At 44.8% G+C, this 17,980-nt stretch overlaps 1 protein-coding gene across 1 annotated transcript in view; it reads right to left on the reverse strand.

Annotated features, from left to right (window-relative positions):
• Window positions 1–4,718: 4,718 nt before the first annotated feature.
• The window catches only part of LOC126646730 (SET-binding protein-like), a 31,701-nt gene continuing 18,439 nt past the window's right edge, over window positions 4,719–17,980 (reverse strand). The window contains exons 3-4 of the mRNA XM_050328238.1: window positions 6,870–7,009; window positions 4,719–6,322 (exon numbers count right to left, since the gene is read on the reverse strand). Of these exons, the coding sequence (XP_050184195.1) occupies window positions 6,121–6,322; window positions 6,870–7,009 (342 nt within the window). The 3' untranslated portion in view covers window positions 4,719–6,120. The remainder of the gene's footprint in view (window positions 6,323–6,869; window positions 7,010–17,980) is intronic.

Consider the following 17,980-nt stretch of genomic DNA (forward strand, 5'->3'; position numbering starts at 1 on the left):
AAAGTCAGCACTACAGAGCAAAAATCCTGGGAAAAGGATGTTCACTTTCTACCAAAAGATAAGAACAAAGAGAAGGTGAGGCTTAGTTTGTTTTTTTTTTCCCTCGGTAGTTTATTCTAGACAGCAAAATGCTCTTCAAGTAACATCACATCACACATGCTGGCTCACCTGCTACTGCCTGAATAGATCTGTCTTGCAGCTATAGCATTGGAACTCAATGCAAGTGAAAGACTTCTGATCTTTCATTCCAATAAGAATGAAATTCTCTCCAAAATGAGAATTTCTGAAGTGGGTTCCCTCAGTGCACCAGTTAAAAAAAAAAAAAAGAATGTGAGTATACAAGTTCCTGGGCTAGAAGATTCCTAAAAAACCTGGATGACAACTTCATGGAACAGGTCCTAAGGGAGCCAACTTGGAAAGATGCCCTCCTGGAATCTGGAGAGGTGCCAGCTGACTGGAAGCTGGCAAACATTTGGTTCACTGACCCCTCAGTGCCCTCCTAGCCAAAGTGAAGGGTGATGCAGCCAATGAGAGGCTCCAGGGGCGTGGTGTGGGCCGAATACCAGGCAGGCCTTCCTTGATTAACAGCCCAGCCACATGGTTCCTGGGCCATGTGCACTCTGTGCAATCTACCATGTTGGTTGCAGGCCTTACCATGTGCCTTTCTGCCATGAGGCTGCAGCCCTGACCACAGCCCCTCCCCCAACACACACAGAGAAACAAGATGGTTGATTCAACCCATCAATCAAACAACTCAGTGAGATGCAAATCCAGTCTCTAACACCTCTCAGTCTCACTTCAGTGACTGGTAAAGTTATGGAGAAGATTATTCTGGGAGGTACTGAAAAACACCTGAAGGACAATGCACTCATTGGTCACAGCCAGCAAAGCTTCATGAGAGGAAAGCCCTGCTTATCAAACCTGATTTCCTTCTATGACAAGGTAACCCACATAGTTAATCAAGGGAAGCCAGTTGATGTCATCTTTTTGGATTTCAGTAAAGCTTTTGGTACTGTCTCTCACAGGATCCTTCTGGACCAAATGTCTAGCACACAGCTGGAAAAACACATCATGCAGTGGGTGAGCAATTGGCTCATGGGTTGAGCACAAAGGGTAATAGTGAAAGGGGTAACATCAGACTGGTGACCTGTCACTAGTGGGGTTCTGCAGGGCTCCATCTTAGGTCCTGTTCTCTTCAACATCTTCATAAATGGCTTGCACACAGGACTGGAAGAGATACCTAGGCAAATTTGCAGTTGATACAAAACTGGGAGGAGCTGTTGACCCCCTTGAAAGCCTGGAGGCCCTGCAGAGAGACCTTGAAAAATTAGAGAGATGGGCAATCACCAACCAGATGAAGTTCAACAAGGTCAAGTGCAGGATTCTGTACCTGGGATGGGGCAACCCTGGATGTACGTACAGACTGGGGAATGACCTGGGGATCCTGGTCGACAGCAAGCTGAGTGTGAGTGTGGCAGCCAGGAGGGCCAACCATGTCCTGAGGGGCATCAGGCAAAGTATCACCAGCTGGTTGAGGGAGGTGATTGTCCCGCTCTGCTCTGCATTGGTGTGGCCTCACATTGAATTTGTGTGCAGCTTTGGTCACTGCAATATAAGATATTAAACTATTAGAGAGCCTCTAAGGGAGGGCAACGAAGATGGTGAAGGGCCTTGAGAGGAAGCCCTATGAGCAGCAGCTGAGGTCACTTGGTCTGTTCAGCCTGGAGAAGATGAAACTGAGGGCAGACATCACTGCAGTCTACAACTTCCTTGTGAGGGGAAGAAGAGGGGCAGACACTAATCTCTTCTCTGTGGTGACCAGTGACAGGACCAGAGGGAATGGCCTGAATGTGGGATACCTGTCTAAAGAGCAGGCTGTGGACAAGCTGTTAGTGGGCCTTAAGCCTGAATCAACCAAGGACTTTACCTCAGGAAAAGTATTGGCACTGATGTCAGCCTGCAAGAATGCTAACTGTGAGATAGCAGCAAAGAGAAACAGGCGGAGAAAAAGGGCAGAGAGAAAGTGCAGGGAGAAAAGGCAAGAAGATGTGCCTGGACAACTACATATGAGCCAATCACAGGATAGCAAGTACTAAGTGCTGAAAAGTGTGTTTAACTATTTCCAACCAATCGTGTAAGAACATGTATGTGTAAGAAAAGTATATAATGGAAACTGTAACGCATAATAAACGGGATTCTGCCTCTTGATCATATTGGTCTGCGTGTAGTTTCTCCGTACCCTCTCGCAGTGACACCTGAAGTTGTATCAGGGGAGGTTTAGGTTAGATATTAGAAAAAGGTTCTTCACCCAGAGGGTGGTTGGGCACTGGAACAGGCTCCCCAGGGAAGTGGTCACAGCACCAAGCCTGACAGAGTTCAAGAAGCGTTTGGACAATACTCTCAGGCACATGGTGTGACTCTTGGGGTGGGTCCTGTGCAGGACCAGGAGTTGGACTCAATGATCCTTTTGGGTTCCTTCCAACTTGGCATATTTTTTGATTCTGTGATTCTGTTCAAGCAATCAAAAATCCAACATGAATCTTCACCTCAAACTCAAACAAAACCTGCCCTAAACCATCTTAAGGGATTGGAGTAGTTAAACTGAAACGTGTAAAGTTCATTTGCTCAATCTTCTGGGCCAAAGCTTAATGTACTTGTAGACCATTTTCTTGTGCAAAAGCACCTCTATTATCATCTGATATAAAGATTCCAGGATTTAAATATCTGCTTCTAGCTGGGAATAACCACTGACAGAACAAGCATGAGAAAGCTTGTTTTCCCAAGATTTCCAGCTTAGTTTAAGGGATTTAATCATCTGGAGGAGCTTTGGATGAATCACCCGAAGTTTTGGATGCCAACTGCAGCCAAGACCTTCCATCATCTTTCTGTGTGCACATCCTTGCTGATAGACCTGGGCTATTAGTTTTAACTGATTAAACTGAGCTCAGCTTTGCTGGATTGCCTGCACAAAGGTTGTGAAGAGGCTTTGGTGAAGACTTCTACATTAAAAGCAAGGCAGACATTTCCAGCAGTGTTATATGAAGCTAAATTACTGCTCGGGGAAACTGCTTATATCAGGAATGTAAGGCAATGAAGTTCTCTCTTCCTAGCACAATCTGGGCACAGGTTATGGCAGAACAAAAGCCTTCCAGGTTGCTTAAGACCAATGAATCTCACCAGTTATATGGGAAGACCACTATGAAGAGCCAGGGCATAGTTCAGTTTTCCAGTCTATCTACAGCCACTCCTCTCCACCACAATGATGGAGGTCACGAGCATATGTCATGCAAGTCACTAAAGTTGTTTTATCAGAGACCCTCAATCTAAGCATGTTGCCTGGGCTTAATACAGCTGCTGATCTACCAGGGAAATGTGCTGCTCTTGAGCTGAACCCATCAAAATGGCAGTCTGGCTTCCCATCCCTACCCAACTCACTCTCCTAATGCCACTCATGCTGCTTCAGGAGGAGACAGTCCCCCCCCAGATACTTTTTTCAAATCTAGGCAGACAGAAATAAACTATCCACAGCTTGGTTCATCAGAAACACACCCAGCTTTTAGGTGATGTTGTATTATTAATAATATATGCTTAAAAAAAAAAAAGTTCTCAAGAAGGAAAAGGGAAAGGAAGTAAGAAAGAAAAACATACATGAGTGGGGCAAGGGGGTGAAAAGGGCAACAATCTGAGACTTTCAATGTGAATGGTCAAAATAACATAAACAGGATCTCCTTGCCATCTGCTCTGATCCCCTCTGAACAGCTTTCAAAGCAAAAAGCCTTTCCAAAACCTGACAAAGCACTGAGCATCAATTTTAATGTAATAGCAATACTGTGTTCCCCCTCCCCCCTTTTTGCTCCACATACAGCTGGATCAATCATAGATGTTAGGAAGCCTGCCAAAATATAAAGAAGACTGTGAAGATGACTGCCCCCCCAGGAGAAAGGTATGCTAGATGGCAATCTTGCTCCACAAATAAACTCCAAGATTATATTTGACCCCAAAATCATGACATTATCAGGGGTTGGGTGTAAAGTGGGGGTCTTTCAGGTATCACTGTATTTATATTCCAAAATTTGTGCTGATTTTTTGATTCATATGTGGTAATTCTATCCCCATGAATCCCCAGCTGGCATATTGAAGAGATGTCCGATCCAATGATATCTGGTTATTGGGTTTGATTCTTTTGTTTCATTGGTTTTTGGTTTTTTTTTAAGATTCACATCTCTCCTGACAAACCTAAGAAACAAAACCCAAATGTTTAAATCCACACTTCTTTGTTGTGCTCTGTTCCCTCTGCTATTGGTATATTTTTATGTGCCAGAAGCACACCTTTACAAGTGCTGATCAAGTTTTTTTTTTTTATTTTTTCTTTCTTTTTTTTAAACATCTGAGGCATAAATTAGTTGAACAAACAAAAGAGTTTTCCCTCCCTCTCTCCCCACTGCCACCCCCTGCCAATGCTGGGACTGCTCCTCCTCCTCTGTGGGAGACAGCACGGATTACAAATCTTGGAAGGAACATCTTTAGAGGAAAAATCACCAAAGCTACAGCTCCCCGAAGTCAAGGAACACAGAAAAAATTTACAGTTTTAGCTCAAGAATCACGAATTTATTGTACGGAATCCCCCTTTACTGTTTAAACCCCCCTCACTCGATATCCCCGTGGCTTCCCTGGGCAGCTCCATATTGTTCTGCCCACTGAGCCAGCTCCCGCCCCTGTCCTAACCCCATTGGTTGTCTCACCTGTCTCTCCCCAGTCTCTGGGTTCCTGTTGGGTGTTGATCTCCCGTCTCCTCCCGTTGGCTAGCCGAGCGGCCAAGCCCCTCCCTTCCCCTCAAACAGCCTTATAAGCCGCAGGAAGGTTGGAAAAACCCTTTTTGTTACCCGACTCTCTATGTGCTGTGTGCTCTCTATGAGGCTCGGCATGGGGGCTTGCGTCATCCGGCCCCGTCCCTGAGAGACGGACGGCGGAGAGCGTCCCTCGGCCAAAACCCTATCACTCCTCCTCTTTATAAACGAGGGGGGAAGGGGCTGAGGCGAGGTAGAAGACAGACAGTGACTGCTAGTTCCTTCCCACCACCAAAACTGTGAAGCAGAGATGGGTAATCTGCTGGGAAGGAGCCCAGATGTGAGAGTTTTGGGCCACCTGCCAGCCCACCCACCCCATGCCATGGGGGTGGGCATTGCTGGTCTGCCACCACCACCGTATCTGGGAAAGGGTGGCAGGGAAGACCCTGTGCTGGTTTTGGATGGGGTAGAGTTAATTTTCTTCCCAGTGACTGGTGTGTGGCTCTGTTTTGGATTTGTGCTGAACACAAGGTTGATAATATAGAGATGTTTTTGTTAATGCTGAGAAGGGCTTACACAGAGACAAGGCCTTTTCTACTTTTCATACTGCCATGCTGGCAAAGGGGGATGGGGATGCATGGGAGGTTGGGAGGAGACACAACCAGGATGGGTGACCCAAACTGACCAAAGGGATATTCCATACCATATGACATCGTGCTCAGCATATAAAGGAGGGCAAGAAGGGGGGAATGTTCGAAGTGATGGCATTTGTCTTCCCAAGTAACTGTTACACGTGATGGGGCCCTGCTCTCATGGAGATGGCTGAACACCTGCCTACCCATAAGAAGTAGTGAAAGAATCCCTTGCTTTGCTTTTGCTTTCCCTATTAAACTGTCTATCTCAATCCATGACTTTTCTAGTTTTTACTCTTCTGATTCTCCCCCTGATTCTGCTGGTAGGGAAATCAGTGAGCGGCTGCATGGGGCTTGGTTATTGGCTGGAGTTAAAGCATAACAAGCTGCAGGGACACCAGTGGTTTCTTACAGCCTATTGATGGGGAGAGCTTGGTGGTGGTGGGAGCCTGATGGATCCACCAAGCCATGGGGGTGTGCACAGAGATCCTTACTGCAATTGAAGCAACAGAAGGTGGGATACCTTCCCCAGTGAAATAGTTAATAAAGGCAAAGATAAATAATTTGCTAATCAAATTATCTTTGCAATGTTAGTGTTAGTGGTTAGTTTGAATTACAAATGTCAAACCACAATGTTATGTTATATGGAAAGCTATATCTTACTATGTTAAACAAGTTCTGACTGTAAGCTTTAAATGAGCCTATAAAGATATGGATAAAGGGGCATAGCCGAGCGGCACAGCCTGTTGCAGCCGAGCGAGGAGCGGCGGAGCAGCCGTGGCAGCAAGCTGCCCGAGGGAGGAGCCGGCCCGAGGGAGGAGCCACTCGCCCGCTCCGAGAGCAGCCGCTGCCATCTGAGGACCACCTCCATCTGGGACCTGCCACCCGGCATCCAGGCGCCGCCTAAAGGGGAGGGAATAGCGGCACATATAAAAGATCATGGCACGTTTTTGGCGGGAAGACCGTTGGTGGAACAGGAGTTTCCCCGGGTCTTCCAGCGCGCTGTTTTGCTTATTTGCCTTCAATAAATTTCTACAATATATTTAAAAGAAAAAATTTATATCTGGTCATTTGACTATAACAATTTGGTGCTGTGCCTCGGATTTGGATCCCTGTGTGGTGGGATTCTCTCTCTCTGAGAGGGCGCCCCCGTCCCTGTTGGACGGCTCAGGGGAGACTCCCGCAACACAGATTCCAAATATTCGACCGAAATTTTGAAGGCAATTAAGCAAATAAACTACTGCAGTTCCCCATAATTTTCGTGCACGAACTCCGGACGAAGACTTGCTCAGGGAGAGAGCGAGTGATTAAGGAACCCGCCCGACTTGCAGTCGGGTGGGGCCGCTCGACTTAAGTCAAGCGAAGGCTTACTCAGGAGTAGTAAGTATAATAGTGGGTGCCGTCCGGTTGGGGAAGGGACCGTTTGGCTAGGAGCTGAACGAAGACTTACCCAGGGAGAGGTAAGTATTTTGCGGATCCCCCTTTCGGTTTGGGAGGGGGTCCCGGAGTGCGAATAACTGAGACGTCCGTCGGGACAAAGCGAGTGCGGACCCTCTGGTAGTGGGTTTCCCGTATCCAGGAGAGTCCGGGCTGTGAAAGAGGGAAAGCGAGTGAAGTGTGTGTGTGTGTGTGTGTGTGTAGGCACTCCGGAAGATGGGACAAATAATAAGTAGAATTTTTGCTCCCATGGGTAATTCTGAGGTGGAATTGCCTGAAATACCCCTGAATAGTCCCTTGGGAATAATGATAAGATACTGGAATGATTACCCCTCTGGAGGAGGGAAGTCAAGGGAAAAAATGGTACATTATTGTATGGAAGTCTGGGGGGGAAAGCAGATAAGGCGAGACTATTTATATTGGCCAGTCTATGGCGCATTTGAGGATTGGATGTGTCAGGCTCTGAACATTTATGTTAATAGTAAGGAACCCTTCTGTGCAGAAGAGAGCGAATACGCTAGCATATGGATTAGGTCAGACACTAGAACCCTGTTTGGGAACTTGCTGTCTTGTCCCGTCTCTGCCGCCGCGCGGGAACATGGCCATTACCCCGCCCCCTCTGCTGAGGCGGGGAACTTGCCGTTTTGTCCCGCCCCTGTCACCGCGCGGGAACTATCAGCCGTGCCTTCTGCTCCGCGGTTAGATGGCTTCCCTTCCCCTGCCGCGGTACCAGAACTCTCTTCTCCATCCACACTCCCGGTTACTGAGCAAATGCGGCTATACCCTTTAAGGGAAATTGCTAACAAGGGATAGGATTCGTGTCGGTCCCCTTAAATTCAGGGGATGTAAGAGAATTTAAAAAGGAAATGGGGAACTTATTAGAAGACCCCTAGGTGTAGCTGAGAAGTTTAATCAATTTTTGGGTCCTAATATATACACATGGGATGAAATACAAGCAATATTAGGAATATTATTTGCAGCTGAGGAGCGGGAAATGATCAGAAGGGCAGGGATGAGAAACTGGAACCAAAGGTATCAACAAGGACCAGCTGCAGACATAAAGTGGCCCCTTCAGAGGCCCAACTGGGATAACCAGGACCCAGCCCATAGGAATCATATGTCTGATTTACGAGCAATCATAGTAAGCGGTAGATAAACAATCGGCGCGCCGGGAGGGGGGGGGCTGTTTAGAACAAAAGAAAGTTCTCTCACAGCTCGCCGCCGCCGCCCCCCCTCAGGCTCTCAAACTTCCCCTTTTGAACCCCCCGGTTGGCCATCCAGACATGCTCAGTACATAGGTTCTTATCCATACATAGTCCGGGGCATGTGCTTTTTGCACATGCTCAGTTGCAAAGTTTTCCCCATGCATGTTCCTGGGCTGTGTTACCGGCGTCCGTGGTCTGGGGGTTTCTTTGTGGGCCGGGGTCTCTGTGATGAAGATTTTTAGTCTTCCTCGATGTCCGCAAGATGAACCCGGCTTGGAGCATGCGCCTTTAGTAGGTATTTTTCCTCCCCTTCCAGTCTTATCGTCTATATAAATCACTTTGACTTCTTGCTTAGAGGAAGCTCCTCAGTATCCCCAGCTGGTGCAGTTTGATTACAGTGCCAGACTTCCCTCCCCCCTTTCTTATCAGCCTCGAGAACAAACGCCAGCTTGTTAGAGGTAGTTAACAGATATGTAGGAAATACACAGGGAAATCACATATCAATGTCCTGAAGTTTTACTAAGTTTAACAAAAAAGAATCCCCTCTAAAATATAGCTTATTACAGTTCCTAGGAGTCAAAATATTAATAAGGCATTTAGAGAACAACAAAAAAAAAAAAGGATGAGACCCCTACCAATTGGTTGGAAAAGTTAAGAAAGAGCTTACAGCTCTATTCCGGTCTAGACCCCGATACTCCAATAGGACAAGCTTTACTCAAAACACAGTTTGTAACAAAATCATGGGAAAATATTAGAAAGAAGTTGGAAAAAATTGAGGATTGGCAAGAGCGAGGGTTAGATGAATTATTGAGAGACTCAAAAGGTATATGTACGAAGGGATGAGGAAAGTCAGAGGAAACAAGCAAAGATTTTTATGACAACAGTGAGGGAGGGACGAAAAGAGGATTACAAACAGAGACGTGGGACCCCTCGTGAGTCTGACAAACAATCCCAAATAATCAAAAACAGACAGGTCAGACAGAAGCAGAATGCTATTACTGCCACAAGAAAGGACATATAAAAAGACATTGCAGGAAGCGTATACTGGATGAGCAAGTATTTCAAGAGGATTAGGGGTATCAGGGACTCTATTTGCTGGGGACCAGGACAAATACAGAACCCTTGATAAAACTAAAATTAGGTCCCCAGCAACAAGCGATTGAATTCTTAGTAGACTCTGGAGCAGAGAGATTGACTGTTCAGAAGGTACCTTGGGGCTGTGTAGAATCCTAGATTCAGTACAAGTTACAGGGGCAAAAGGAGAATCATTTAAGGTACCCCTTATTGAAAATGTAAAAATAGAGACTCCTAAGAAGTATACTGTAGGATCATTCTTGTTAGTCCCTGAAGCAGAATATAATTTATTGGAAAAATTTAATGATTGAATTAGGAATAGGCTTGGAAACAAAAGAACATGGGTTACAAATTAAGTTATATACCCTTACAGTTGAAGATATGGAAAAGATAAACCCTGAAGTCTGGTATACTCCAGACTCTGTGGGAAAACTAAATATAAAACCATTTGAAGTTGATATTCAAAATCCTGAGGAACCAATAAGAGCAAAACAATATCCTATTTCCTATGAAGGAAAGATGGGATTAAAACCTTTTATAGAAAGACTTATCACACAGGGACTATTGGAGCCTTGTATGTCACCACATAATACCCCTATTTTACCAGTAAGAAAACCTGATGGAACTTATCGATTAGTACAAAATTTGAGAGAAGTAAATAAAAGACTCATTTTGTAGAAGCTTTTCCTGTAACACGATGTACGGCCAAAACAGTAATCAAGATCTTATTAGAAGAAATAATTCCGAGATACGGTATTGTAACTATCATAGATTCAGATAGGGGACCACATTTTACCTCAAGAATAATTAAAGAAACAATGGAGCTTTTTGGAACTAAGTGGGAATATCATACACCTTGGCATCCGCAAAGTTCTGGTAAAGTTGAAAGGATGAATGGAGAACTAAAAAACACTTAACTAAATTGATGATGGAAACTAAAATGAGTTGGGTAAAATGTTTACCATTAGCTCTATTGCATATTCGGACCCAACCGCGTACTGATACAGGAATTTCACCATTCGAAATGATATATGGGATGCCATATGATTTTGGTAGCCCTCTAGAACATCCAAAAATAGAGGATACTTTTCTAAGAGAATATATAATTGAATTAATGAAGAGAAGACAGGAGTTAAAAGGATTAGTAGCTCAGAGACCCCCTTTAGATATAGCAATACATAGAATTCAACCTGGAGATCAGGTATTAATAAAGACCTGGAAAGAATCCTCATTAACCCCTTGTTGGGAAGGGCCCTTTATTGTTCTTCTTACCACAGATACAGCAATTCGTACTACTGAAAAAGGCTGGACTCATGCATCGAGAGTTAAAGGACCGGTAGAATTATCTTCCCCAAAGTGGATTATAACATCCAAACCAGGAGATCTTCAAATGAAAATCAGAAGAACAGGACTGGTAAATGAACCCTTACGAGGAGAAAATAAAAACTGACTTATACCAGTGGTTCCAACTACCCCTGGGGACACTCTTTAAAGGGTAAATATGGCATCATGGTGTAATAATGAACGGATACCCTATCAGACGAGAGAAGCTGAAATATGTAAATTAACAACTGAAATACCTGAACCTTGGAGGAAACTTCAGGGTATACCTTACATAAAGTATCTCACTTCGGGCATGTGGAGTGAGTGACTTGTAAATGCATACAGTATGATAAGAAATGGTATTGTACTTCAACTTTACGTCATACTCATTGTATGGACTGTAGAAATCATCACTTAGTTGTAAGAAGAACTAGTGTGAAAATTTATAAATTACTCTGCAAATGAGAATTATTAATACCTGAAACCTAGGAAATATACAAGGAAAACTGACATAACATTATAAAACAACATGCTACCAAAATTGCTTGGGAGCGAACCCCAAAATAATTAATTGATAAAGTAAAACCTGAAATGAGATTCTAAATAAATAACATGATTCTAAAACCACAGTGAGAAGGCTAAGTGAGCATAAAAGCAGAACTCCTGAAGAATACCACTGCTGCCGAGAAGAGCTAATACCTCGTTGCTCCCTGCAAAGGAGTAGACGAAGGAGGCAGAGAGGTACAATTGTGGAGACAACTAACTCTGCGAAAACAAACTTGCCACTAGCCTATACCACCGCAATAAGACTGAAAATTAGATTACAGTTTACAAAGCAAATAAAGTTCCAGGTATTAAAGTTCTATATCAGCAGGACCCCCCCCTAGTTTTTCAGTTACAATGATAAGAATTATCTTATAGGTAGTCTGAAAAGTTATAATAAAATTTGATAAGCAAATTACTGATAAATAAAAGAAGGGGGGAATTGAAATAGTTAATAAAGGCAAAGATAAATAATTTGCTAATCAAATTATCTTTGCAATGTTAGTGTTAGTGGTTAGTTTGAATTACAAATGTCAAACCACAATGTTATGTTACTATGGAAAGCTATATCTTACTATGTTAAACAAGTTCTGAATGTAAGCTTTAAATGAGCCTATAAAGATATGGATAAAGGGGCATAGCCGAGCGGCACAGCCTGTTGCAGCCGAGCGAGGAGCGGCGGAACAGCCGTGGCAGCAAGCTGCCCGAGGGAGGAGCCGGCCCGAGGGAGGAGCCACTCGCCCCGTTCCGAGAGCAGCCGCTGCCATCTGAGGACCACCTCCATCTGGGACCTGCCACCCGGCATCCAGGCGCCGCCTAAAGGGGAGGGAATAGCGGCACATATAAAAGATCATGGCACGTTTTTGGCGGGAAGACCGTTGGTGGAACAGGAGTTTCCCCGGGTCTTCCAGCGCGCTGTTTTGCTTATTTGCCTTCAATAAATTTCTACAATATATTTAAAAGAAAAAATTTATATCTGGTCATTTGACTATAACACCAGTGGCCCTGGGAGAGTGTTCTAGTTTTGGCTAGGACAGAGTTAATTCTCTCACAGTTGCTGTGTGGGTATGTCTAGGTTGTTATTCTATAACACCAACATCGTTACTGGAGGACATGGCTTCAGGGGGAAGAAAAGGTGAATGTGCAGCATAAGTAGGGCCATTTTGTTGGGGTTTTTTCAGGGGGAGCGAAGTGGCAAACAGAGTGGAATGGTCAGTGCAGTGCAGATGGTTCAGCTTGGGGGGTTTGTCTGACACTTTTTCATTCTCCTGGGCTCAGGAGAAAGGAGGCACTAGCTGAGGTGGTGTCTGCCATTTTCCCCTTTGTCTCAGGAAAAGCCGTGTGGCCGCCAGGGCTGTGGTAACGTCCACCATTTTTCTCCTTTGTCTTGGGAAGTAACATGTCACTGACCACAGTAACAATGGGTCAATCAGACTTCTCTAAGCATTTTTTGCATGTAATCACCCTCTTTTATACACTGTTGTTATTAGTATTGTTGCTGTTGCTGTTACTGTTTGTTTTCCTTCTCTCATTACTGTTTTTCCAGTTGTGGTAGTTTTAATCTAGGTCTTCCTTGGTGACCAGTTTGTAACCAAGGAAGGGGCAGTGTTCCCAGTATTCCATACGATTTTTACGTAAATTGGGGTATAAATAAGAAGGGAGGAGAGACCTTGTCTCTCTTCTCTTCCGGCGAGGTTCAGGAACAGTGGGTCCTTGCGTTGGTCTCGCTTATCTAAGGCTGAGGCCTGCAGCGACCGCTGGCTTGACACGTGGAGGCTCAGAGAGTACTGGCCATGTCTGCCAATCCTGCTTTTTTCTAAGGGATGTGGTGAGATCTGTTTTGTTAGTTATTAGTATAGTTCTTGAGTTTGATTACGTATACCTGTTCAGTGTCCCTTTTTGTCCCCTTTTGTCCCTTTTTTCCCCTTTTCCCTATCCCTTCAGGGGATGTTTGGATTCCCTTTTGTTGTATACATAACATCTTAACTGTATATAACTGTAATATACATAAAATATATGTTTTTTATATAACTAGTTTGATTTTGGGTTCTTCAATTTGCATAGTTTTTTTTCCTTTGCCCTTGGGGGAAGAAGGGAGGGGGAAGGGGGGCTGCTACTGTGGGTTTGGGCATTTGGCAGGGAGCCAGGTCCAAACCATCATACCAGTAAATTGTTTTCTCAACCCATAATCTCTACCTTTTTGTCCCTTTCTCACCGGAAGGGGTAGGGGGAAAGGAAGCAGTTGCTTGGAGCTTGATTTCCATCTGGTCTTAAAACACAACATCTAATTGGTACCCAACATGCGGCATGAGAGCATTGAGCTAATAACACATCTGCTGAGAGAGGGTTGGAAACAATTTTGATTTAAGCATTTGTGTATTAGGTATTGAGCTCCCTGGTTATAATGTTGCTTGGTCTGTTCCTGTGGTTGTGGTCCCTAACCTTGTATATACTTCTGTATATGGATTATGTGTCTACCATGATACTCTTTTTCATAGCAGGGAGAGAGATCAGGATTGCTTTGTTGATGTACTGTGTGATATCAATTAATGGCATGATAACATCAAAGGCAATGAGGGTCATTTGGGATGTGTATTCAGTGTTTCTCTCTTGCCCTGGCCTTGGTTGCTACCTCTGGGAATTCATTAATAATCGTACACAGCCTGTGGAGGGAACAGTGGGGGATGATTTTCCCCAGCCTTTCACCCCCTTTTCTTCCTTCAGGCCTGTTACAACAACTTTTTAGAATTTTGAATTCCCTCTGGATGTTAAAGAAAGAATGCTTTTGTTGATATGCCTGCTATGTCTCCTCAGTTTAGAGTCAGAACAGAGATCTTTAGGGAGGTTGTCCAGAGATCTGCCCCAAGGGTGGATAGTCATAAATGGCATGGAAGGTTGGAGAAAATGGGCCAGTTTTTGAAGGATTATTCTGCTCCAGTGGTTTGCAAGTTGAACCCTGAACTACAGGATGCTGAAAAGGTGGCAGAATATTTGAAAGAAAAATGCTGTGGCAGTTCCAGAGAGGCATGAGGTTATTCAACATGCTGGGCCCTGGCTACTATTTATTGGACACTGCTCATTACTAGACAGCACCCTCAGGAGGAGGAGGAGAAAAGCAGACCAACAGGCACCATGGCCATTCAGACTGCAGCTGAACCAGAGGAACAACCTGTGCCAGTAGCAGTCACCCCTATAAAGGAGAAATCCAAGACCAAATCAGATCATTTAGTGAGTGATGGAGAGGAAGCAGGGACCTCACAAAAGGAGGAAGGGACCTTCAACAATTTAAAGAGGAAATGTCCCAAGCCCCACCAGTACAGACTAGAGTCTCTGCTATTGGGAGCGAGCATGCCCCTGCTCGAAAGAGAGGGTATTTCAAGGACCAAAAGGGCACCGTTGGGCTTTTGGAATGGCTACTGTGGAGACAGGAAATTAGACAGCTGAATACCTTGCCTGATCTCTCAGAGGACCCTTCTGCTATGGGACTGCTGAGGGTTGAAGAACAACTGATCGCTACAACACTGCACTGTCGACAATATGGCACCAACCAGGACTCTGTGACCTCCATCCATGAGATGATTGGTGAGCTAAACAGCCTGGGAGCGGTCAGAAAGACTCGCTCACCCTTTAATACTCCTATAAGGCCACTGTCTAAGTCCAATGGAGAGTGGAGACTGCCAGTAGACTATTGTGGTCTGAATGAAGTCACACCACCACTGAGTGCTGCTGTACTGGACATGCTTGGAACTTCAGTATGAACTGGAGTCCAAGGCAGTGAAGTGGTGCCACCATCAACATTGCTAATGCATTATTCTTTATTCCTTTAACAGCAGAGTGCAGGCCAGTTTGCTTTTACCTGGAGGGGCATCCAGTACACCTGGAACTGACTGCCCCAGGGGTGGAAACACAGCAACACCATTTGCCATGGACTGATCCAGACTGCACTGGAAAAGGGTGAGGCTCCAGAACACTTGCAATACATTGATGACATCATTGTGTGGGGCAACACAGCAGAGGAAGTTTTTCAGAAAGGGGAGAAGATAATCCAGATCCTCCTGAAGGCCAGTTTTGCCATAAAACAAAGTAAGGTCAAGGGACCTGCCCAGGAAATGGCAAGATGGGTGCCATCAGATTCCAATGGACATGGTGAATAAAATAGCAGCTATGTCCCCTGTGGGAGAAATATGATGAATGTGTGAGCAATTTATATTGTGTGAGGTACTTTTATAGACTTTTATAAACTTTCATATAGTTTTATAAGCACTATAAGTTATAGGTGTCAAGATGGCCGCGGGTGTCTTTTCAAGAACAAAAGGAAATCGGTGCCAAGAAGAAGGTGGAGTTCCATAAAGTAAATAATGGCCTTGTTACCTGTTAATAACCAATTATAAAGGTATTTGTAATGCATGTTTACATCTGGCCAGTGACCTGTAACCAATTATGTGCTTCTTGTCACGAGACCTTGTATACAGATGCTATAAAAACCCTGAGCTATCTTAATAAATCGGACATATTTTAGATCTCATAGGTCGTGTATGTATGTCTCAGAGCCTCCCCGTCAACAGTCCCCACCAACCAGCAAGAAGGAAACATGGGGGTTCCTAGGTGCTGTGGGTTTTTGGAGGATGCATATTCCAGATTACAGTCAGAGTGTAAGCCCTCTCTATCATGTGACACGGAAGAATGATTTCAAGTGGGGTCCTGAACAACAATAACTGTTGCGGTCGAGGCGGGATAGCGACACAGTTTCAGGATACCAGCTTGCTTTCTTGCAACAGTACAGCTACTCTTATAGAGTTCTGGGTGACACATGTATAGACAGCATTGGTTTATCACTAACATAACAACTCATGATTGGACACACAGCCACATGTCTTAACACAATAGGTTAACATTCCTAACAGGAAACCCACTCTGTGTCACAGTCCTACTGTCCATGGTTAACCCTCTGCCAGGTGTAAGAAGTTCCATCTTCAGTATCTCAGTTTACAGAGAGCCCAGAACCAGCTGGGCTCCCCCACAAATAACCTTTTGAACAAATTAAACAGGAGATTGTTCATACAGAAGTCCTTGGGCCAATCAGGACAGGACAAGATGTGAAAGTGTGCTCTAAGCTGCAGCCAGGGAGAATGGTCCTTCCTGGAGTCTCTTGCGAAATGTACCCAGGGAGACTCGAGGATGATCCCTGGGGTTCTGGAGTCAGAAATATAAAGGATCCAAGGCCTGTTACACCCCAGATGAAAAAGAGATACTGGCATCTTATGAAGGGGTTTGAGCTGCTTCAGAAGTGATTGACACGGAAGCACAGCTCCTCCTGGCTCCCTGACTGCCAGTGCTGGGCTGGATGTTCAAAGGGAAAGTCCCTTCCACACATCATACCACTGATGCTACATGGAAGAAGTGGGTCACACTGATCACACAACGACCTTGAATATGAAACCCCAGTTGCCCAGGGATCTTGGAAGTCATCATGCACTGGCCCTAAGGCAAAAATTTCGGATTATCATCAGAAGAGGAGGAGGAGAAGGGGACATGTGCTGAGGAGGCCCCACCATGTAATCAGCTATCAGAAAATTAAAAGCGACATGTTCTCTTTACTGGAAGTTCCTGCTGTATAGTAGGGATAAATCAAAAATAGAAAGCTGCTGTATGGAGTTCTACATGGCAAGTCACAGAAGCTACTGAGAGACAAGGTGGATCAAGTCAGGTTGCAGAGCTGAAAGCCATCCAGTTGGCTTTAGATATCGCTGAACAAAAGAAATGGCCATTGCTCTACCTCTACACTGACTCATGGATGGTCGTAAATGCTCTGTGAGGGTGGCTGGCCTGGTGGAAAAAAGAGAATTGGCAGCACAGAGGCTCCTGGGGGAGCAAAGCAGCAAACAGAATGGTGCAGTTGGTGTGCTCCAGGTACAGTCAGTGTCACTGAGGCGGAGTGGAGGGATTAGCATGGCGCGGATGGTCCAACTTGGGGGGGTTTGTCTGTCATTGTTTTTCGTTGTGTCGGGCTCAAGGGAAAGGAGGCACCAGCTGTGGTGGTATCTTCCATTTTCCCCTTTGTCTCGGAAAAAGCCATGTAACCACTGGCCAGGCTGCAGTAATGTCCTCCATTTTTCTCCTTTGTCTTGGAAAGCCGTGTGTCGCTGGACATGGTAACAACAGATTGGTTGGACTTCCATAAGCATTTTTTGCTTGTAATCATCCTCTTTTATACCCTGTTGTTATTAGTATTGTTGCTGTTGCTGTTACTGTTTGTTTTCTTTATCTCATTACTGCTTTTCCAGTAAATTGTTATCTCAACCAATAATCTCTGCCTTTTTGTCCCTTTCTCGTCAGAGGGGGTAGGGGGAAGGGAAGTGGCTGCTTGGAGCTTGATTTCTAGTTGGTCTTAAACTACAACAGTGAGACACCTTTGTCTGCTCAATTTTCTACTTGCAAACCTTAGAAAAGTGATGAAAACCTGTGCTCTTTGGTTGTATTTAAACATGACAGTTACAGGGCACTGCCTTCATTTTTCTGTACCATCCATCATCTAACTCCTTTCTCCCTATCTCTGTGGTGATTCATTTTCTTGTTCCACCAGGAAAGATAGGAGGGTATTTTTGGGAAAAAGTCATGGTCAAAATCAAAACTCTTTTCTTCTTTTCCCTTTCAACCCCAGGCCACCCTTTGCATTCGTCCTTCAACGATGTGGCATCACACCTGATGATAAACTTTCTGAATCCCTCAGGCCTCTTATTTACCCATCAGACCATCACCAGCAGTGGCCATCTCCATCTAGCAGAGCCCAAATCCTCCTTTCTCCTTACCTTGCTGTTTAAATTCATGTCCCACTGGGCTGACAGCTTTTCCTCGGGAACAAAGCACAGCCCTCATGAACAAACATTTCTACCCATCTGTGTCCAGCAGTCACAACAAAAACATTCCCCTCACTCACAAAGTCTCCCACAATTTTTCCCCAGACCTCATAACACGATGT

This window comes from Myiozetetes cayanensis, unplaced genomic scaffold (assembly GCF_022539395.1).
Source record: "Myiozetetes cayanensis isolate MyiCay16 unplaced genomic scaffold, myiCay2020 scf381, whole genome shotgun sequence".
NCBI lineage: Eukaryota > Metazoa > Chordata > Aves > Passeriformes > Tyrannidae > Myiozetetes > Myiozetetes cayanensis.